Source organism: Leuciscus leuciscus (assembly GCF_965113295.1).
Source record: "Leuciscus leuciscus genome assembly, chromosome: 7".
NCBI classification, from domain to species: domain Eukaryota; kingdom Metazoa; phylum Chordata; class Actinopteri; order Cypriniformes; family Leuciscidae; genus Leuciscus; species Leuciscus leuciscus.
This window is the reverse complement of record NC_138731.1, coordinates 32299173-32306323: the sequence shown is the minus strand read 5'-3', so window position 1 is coordinate 32306323 and position 7151 is coordinate 32299173. Positions and strand designations below refer to the sequence as shown.

The following is a 7151-nucleotide window of genomic DNA, read 5'->3' as shown; positions in this document are numbered from 1 at the left end:
AGAATAGTTATTAAAAGTCTTGATGCACTTAAAACGTATTTAGACTTATTTTAATTTTCATCAGAGTCATTTGCTTTAACATCAGTTACCCACCGGTGAAAAATAATAGTTCGGATGGAGAAAGACAATGGCTGATGAGAAGCTGGTTGGCCAGAGTTTTTAAACACAAACCTCTTGTCAGAGCATTGTAGGTTGCTAACCGGTGAACTAGTCCGCTGACGGCCGGGTACGTGGTAGTCGGACACACCCGCGCAGAGCAGCCGCCTGTGAGCTGTGATTTCCTATCCAATACAAAGATGATATGAACAAGTCAACTCATGAATGATTTCTTAGAGCTAGAACAGAATTGAATTCTGCTTGGTTCACTGATTCTGTTATTCTCCTGTTTACTACAGTGAAGCCGCTTTAAAACAATCTGTATAGTATCAAGCGCTATATAAATGAAGGTGACTTGACTATAACAAGAACATTACAATGAACACACATTTGAAAATCTCACTACAAATAATCCAGAATTTAAGACAACATATAATAATCCTTCTCTGCCTGTTACACTTCCTCACACCTGAAACTGATGGAGTGAATCTCCTGAACTTCTCCAATCTACTGTAGACCATTACTAATCCATTGATGTTGTAACATCTGCTCTAACGTCGGGCGTTTAGTCGGATCCCGCGCTAGACACTGGCTAATCAGATCCCTGCATTCTGTACAATAAGGAGAGAGCTGGTTAGTCATGACCATGTGACCTGGCATTTTTGAAAACAGCATCTAAAACATGATTAATATACTGTAAAATGTTCCTTATCGTTAGTTTAAAAGTGAAGTATGTCGTTTCTGCGACACTAGTGGCAGCGAGTGGAATAAATGACAAAATAAAGCATATTTTCAAAAATATATATATTTTTTACATATATTACATATTTTCTTGCAAAGGCCCCTTCTTCCGTGCATCGTGTCTTCCCCGACTCAAACATCACAAACGCAGCTCTTACTGGTTCATGTGAAGGCATGTTTCAGGTCCAACATATTAGTAATAATTTCAGCTGTGTTGCGCTTTTCTTTATGAAAATGTGCCTTTGCGCATCACAATGCTCTGTTCACTTTGACGTGTTCATGAGCTGTTTAATCTTTGAAGGAATAAATGCAGTGAATTTTGGCTTTCACTTCTGTCACTAAAGCGGCATTTCTTTTCCCACGGCTCTCGCGCCAAACTCTCGCTATACGTTGAGCTATTTATAAAACATCTTACATACTTCACCTTTAACTGTTTCTGTACAAAGCCTTTGCTTTGTGTGTGTTTATCAATGTTATCAATATTATTCACTCACCTTTGGATAATTTGGGGTTCTGAAATGTAACTTTGGCTCGTGTGATTTCCGTTCTATTGTGAAAAGGAGAACATCCGTTCACCATCTTGTACAGCAACACTCCTAGAGACCAGACATTTGCTGGGACGGCGTGGAATCGAGGCTCTGTCAAGACTTCAGGTGGGCAGTAATCCTGAACTCCTGGAAGAAAGACATTTGCACATTGTTGAGCTTTTTTTTTTAAAGCATCAAATAATTAGTAAGTCACTACATTCAGGTTTCCACACTCCCAGAATGCTCACCAATGTATATTTTGCTGTTGTAGCCATCGCTACTAAACAGCTGACCGCAGCCAAAGTCTATCAGCTTGAGCTGTAGCGGGGCTTTCTTCAACAGGAAATTCTGCGCATGAATGTCATTATGGAAAACGCCACGATGGATGCAGTGTTGCACTGCCAGCACAGCCTGTCTCATGATGTCCCATGCTGATGCTTCAGACAAATGATGAAAACGAGTGATGAGGTCCAGCAAGTTCTCGTAGGGTTTGGGATACTCCATAACCAGAGTGAAACCTCTAGGATCTTCAAACCACTCGTATAGCTGTATGACGAAGGGGCTTATGGGTTCTTGCCTCATCATCATCAGCAGCGCCACTTCTGTAACGAGAGGTTTGGGATTCCCAGGCTAGAGAGAAGTAGCAGATGGAAGGTTAGCTGGGTAAAAATCTGAAGAAAACCTATCATTTTGAAATGTACTTTTCTTTGATCTTTTTAGATGTGTTCAAAAGTTATTTTGGTGCCTCTAGGCTTATTTGTTGATCACATTTACACCTAATGCTTCCTACGGCCAGTGTTGTGCCTGAACGCGTTCATTGAACGATACACGCATCACACACGACCAGCATCGGCCAATAGTGAGCCTACGTGTGACGTACAACCCAAATGCGCTGCGCTGTTACACTACGTGAATTCATTCAGGCCCACACAGACGAAAATTAATACTTGAATAAAGTCGTTATTTTTGTTGTTTTTTTGCGCGCAAAAAGTATTCTCGTCGCTTGATAAGCTTGTGGTTGAGCCACTGTAGTCATGTGGAATATTTTAACTTTTCTGGGCTGGCAAGTTTCGATCCCATTGAAGCCTATGGATGAGTGAGCCAGCTCTCAGATTTCATCACAAATATCTTAATTTGTGTTCCGAAGATGAACGAAAGTCTTACGGGGTTGGAACAACATGAGGGTGAGTGATTACTGACAGAATTTTTATTTTTGGGTGAACTAACCCTTTAGTAGTGGAAAAAACACCCAATCTGGCAACACCAGCCACCAGTGTCTACTGACTCTCTTGTTCGATCTCGTTCATCAAAATGAACAAATCTTTTTTCGAGTCATTTCATTCATTTAATGGGCTTTAAATGTTTAAACTATTAACTGGCAAATTCCCAGAACACATCCACCTACGCAATCTTGATCATATTCTGAATTAAGAAATCATTATAATGCAGTCAAAAATCGTTTACAGGGAACATAAATAATTACTTTACCTTCCGAGTCTTTCGTTCATTTGTCATGTGACAAATGCAATGAATGGATCGTTCATGAGCGACTCATCACTTACGTTACAAATCAAAACGAAAAGCAGCAAGGAGGCGTCGTATGATCATTTAAACAAGTTTTATGACATGGTCGGTGAGGATGGGAAAAATCTGACGCATAGCTTCAGTGTTAAAACTGATAAAATAATTGTCTGTGGTTCTGTATGGGCTGTGGCAATCATTTTGAAAAATGATATCTCGCAGCAACATGGAAAAAAAGAACTACGAACTAGTTCATTTTTGGAACTGTGAACTCAGAGTAAAATTTTGAGTATGAACTGAACTAGTTCATTTTAAAATTGTGAACTGAACTTTGAACTAGTTCATGTAGAAAGTGAACTTTCCCAACACTGCCTACAGGTGTATTAACTACAGTAATCTGCACTTAAACAACTCAATACACATTCAGATTTTGGCCAACTTACAATATTAAGATAACGATCGTTGTCTATCTTGCGTATCCGCTTGATGGCAACCTGCAAAACAAAAACCCAGTTTCAATAACATTAACAGTATTCAAGCACCTGACCTTGCACTAAGTATTAAACCATCTGTACATTGTTTTAAATGTGTTTTGCAAGAGCAAAATGTTTGTACAATTAAGTAAGATTTACCTTTTTGCCATCAAATCTGCGTGTTCCCAGGTACACCTTGCCAAATCCTCCGGATCCAATCATCTTTCCCACGTTATAGAGAGACTCAAAGGACTCTGAAAAACAAACAGAAAAATATGAGACAATTATTAGCTTGCTAGATCCATTGTTTGTTTTGTTTTTTTTAAATATCAGTGCTGGTCGAGAAAATAATATTATAATGGGGGAAATAATTGTAATATTCTCTAAAAACAAGCCTTACTTTGAGTGGAAAACAAGATAATACTGTTTAAAATAATAGAAGAATAAGAAATAATGATTTGAAAAGAATTGAAAAGAAAAAACAATTGAAAACAACTATTAGACACACACATGTCAAATTAAGCAATGATATAATGACATAACTTACATTTTACTGTTAAATTCTTATCTGTAATGTTACAAATCTAAAGTAATGCGATTTTTCACACTATCCCCCTGACTTCTGCTTAATGCCTGCATAAATGTCCCAACATCTTATTTCAATTCACAATATTAATAATTATAGTCATTTTATTTCACAATTATCTCGATTACGAGGGCAGAGCCTGGTGATTCCGTGTCAACGATAAAGTTATTTTTCTTATTTTATCTGATCTTTTATTAAAAAGAAAACATACATTCCCAGGCTTCATTTGACCAACTCTGGCACATGTGTCTCAGTTCTGGGAATGGCAAAGATCATATGGGCCATATCTTAAAATATATTTATATTATATTAAGCATGGACTTTTATTAAATGCATAGCAATGTCTTATTTATAACATAACCGACTCTGTAATGCTCGGCACGACAGCCATTTTCCAACACATTCGAGGACCATACAAATATATATATATATTTATATATTTATACATTTTAGAAATATATATTTATACTAAATATACCATCTGAAGACTCTGTTGGCTCGACAGGAACTTGACCCGGCAGCGGAGGACACAGAAACCCTTCGAGGTTGTTGGACCTGGACAAACCTGAGGATGACGTGAAGCCCAGAGAAGAATCTGTGGAAACAGCTCTCCAGAATCCTGAGGATGGAACATTTCAGACATCAAAAACTGTTTTTGTTTTATATATTTTTGTGGTCACATCAAATTGTTACTTTGGTTTCACTTTATTTTGGTCCCTTTAAGATATTCGGTTGACTATAAGCAGGGTTTCCCGCAGAAAATGTGTTAGTTAAGGTGGTGGTGGGTTGGAGTGGGGGGGGTGTTCGCTCCAACATTAAATTTCTCCTATAGGCATATGTGTTGTAGCCCAGTCATTAAAGAAAACGATTTAGTTTCATATTTATTTTTAAATTTTTTTTATTTTTTTTTCATCTATGATGATTATATGAAAAGCATGAGTAAGATCCATAGACCGTATAAGAAGGTAAGATTAGAAGGCTTGCGGTAGGCTTGCTACGATAGTCGGTGTTACCTGTGTTACACGGTGTTAAGTCGCAACACCGGTTTCATCACTTGCCCACTGTGGCACCGCGAAAGAAAAAAAAAAAAAGAAAAAGTTTAAAGCGTTTAAATTAATTACGCAGTATCCGTTTTTTTCTGTCACCACGTTGACTATAGCGTTGTATGATCACGCTCTTATTAATGTGAATGCTTTTAAACCATTCAAGCGCGACAAGACAGACCGCGCTGTAGTCCTGCCTATTACACAGACACACACACACACGACCCACAGAAAAGACGCGCGTCAGTATCGAGTTCTCTTTCGGGCTTGAAATGCGGAGACCTGGAGTGTTATTTAAAAAATGTATTTAGTTTTAGTCATATTTAGATTTTTAATTAGTTTTTTTTAAACTTTCGGATTCAACCCATGTTCTCAAGCAGTGAAAAATAGAGGACACTGACAACGCGTTGACAGACAGACAGGACCGAGCAGGTAATATTTAATATGAAACAAAGTCTCAACTTTCAAATTTGGGCAGTCAAAGAAAATTAAACAATAAATAGGCCTACCGTTTTGTGGCTCTTTAAACGGTCGTGACAGATTGCCTCAGTTAAAGCCAAGGTCAAATCCACCGAGTCCGACGTTAATCTAACTCTCCTGACTGCTTTGTCGAACAAAAATGGTGGATTTTGATTGGTCAGACTCAGATCGCATGTCAATCAAACTCCCTGTGAAGGATGAATTGACGCTAATTTAAGCACCAACTTTTTAAAAGCGATGTAACATTTTTTTTTTTTTTTTTTTTACGACGTAGTTAAAGGTGAACTAAGTAACTTTTTTTACCTTAACTGAACAGCTTCGGAGTCATTGGAATGGTTATATTACTTATTTCGGGTTGAATGGTGGTCGTTTCGCACCCCCCTGGTGCCCGTGAGCGGAAAATACGCACTTGCAACTTTGAGCCGGCGGGCCGCCGCGTCAGGAAGTCTCGCGTGATATCAGGTCTCGCGATGTAAACAATTGCTTTACGGCTAAAAGAAATCTGCTAAAATGCTGTCATTATTGCGCTCCCTCACGCTGTCCGAACCCGAATGAAGAAGACGTTTTAAAGAACGTCCCATCTGCTTTGATGTCGTTGATCTATAGCCTCTGGTGTCTGAGAATCACCAACGAGTTTTTACAACAGTGTTGTCAAATATCTATTCCGAAGCTGTGGGGGGAGCTCTAGAGAGAAACCTGCGAGCAAAAAGCGAGAATACAGCGAAGAAGTCCCGAAGCTACTGAGTGCTGCTTTAAGGCGGCAGGCGTGTGTTGCTTAGGTGGCCGCCTTAGTTCCAAAGTGCTGCGGGAAACCATGATAAGTAACACTGCACCTACAAGCCTACTAACTCTCATTAGAGTATTAGTAGAGTATTAGTAGACTGGTAGGGTTAGGGTTAGAATAAGTTGACATGTAGTTGTAAAGTTACTTGTAGTCAGTAGAGTGTCTGTTGGAGGATCATCACAATAAGAGAGTCTACTAATGCTCTAATGAGAGTTAGTTGACATGTAGTTGCAAAGTTACTTATAGTCGACAGAATGTTCAAAAGGGACCATCAAAATAAAGTATTACCGTTACTTTAGTTGGTTCAACTTTCTATTTTCAATGACAAATCAGCCATTGAAAATAGAAATAGAAACTAAGCCATTACTTCTTTATTAAAAGCCTATTCTGACCTCTGCGAGAGTGTTCAGATGAAGTGGACGGACGTCCACAATCTGGGTTCTGCTTCGCCCTCGTCCCGTGAGCCTGACCCGTGGACACAGAAAACTCAGAAGACAGAGATGTTAATGATCCGGGAAGATCCTGGATCTGTGTCTGGGTCGGGTGCGGATTGAGGTTGTTGGACCTGGACAAACCCTGTTGGTTTGGGCTCTCCAATCCATCGACGCTGTTCGAGTCTCGGCTGCTCAGACTCAACGAATCTCTACATCTCCTCTCAACATGGACCTCAGAGAGGAATGAACCTGAGGATGACGAGAATGACTGGTGAAATACACATTCGAGGAGCATACAAATATATATTTATATATATATATATACATTTTAAAAATGTGTTTTACAGGGGTTGGGCTTGGCCCCTTAGTTCCAGTGGAAGGAACTCCTAATACTTCAGTATAAGAAAACATTTTGGACAATAAGTGTCAAACAATGAAGATAAATCTTTCTCATGCTACTTGTATA

At 39.0% G+C, this 7151-nt stretch overlaps 1 protein-coding gene across 1 annotated transcript; it reads right to left on the bottom strand.

The window, feature by feature from the left end:
• Window positions 1–207: 207 nt before the first annotated feature.
• On the bottom strand, window positions 208–5641 carry LOC309503089 (serine/threonine-protein kinase pim-3-like; the record flags this gene model as incomplete). Its single annotated transcript, XM_082175778.1, has 7 exons — window positions 208–281; window positions 1332–1511; window positions 1613–1910; window positions 3329–3379; window positions 3518–3612; window positions 4510–4563; window positions 5581–5641. 7 exons carry the CDS (start codon window positions 5639–5641, stop codon window positions 208–210), a joined length of 813 nt encoding a protein of 270 aa, XP_082031904.1.
• Between the last annotated feature and the right edge of the window lie 1510 nt (window positions 5642–7151).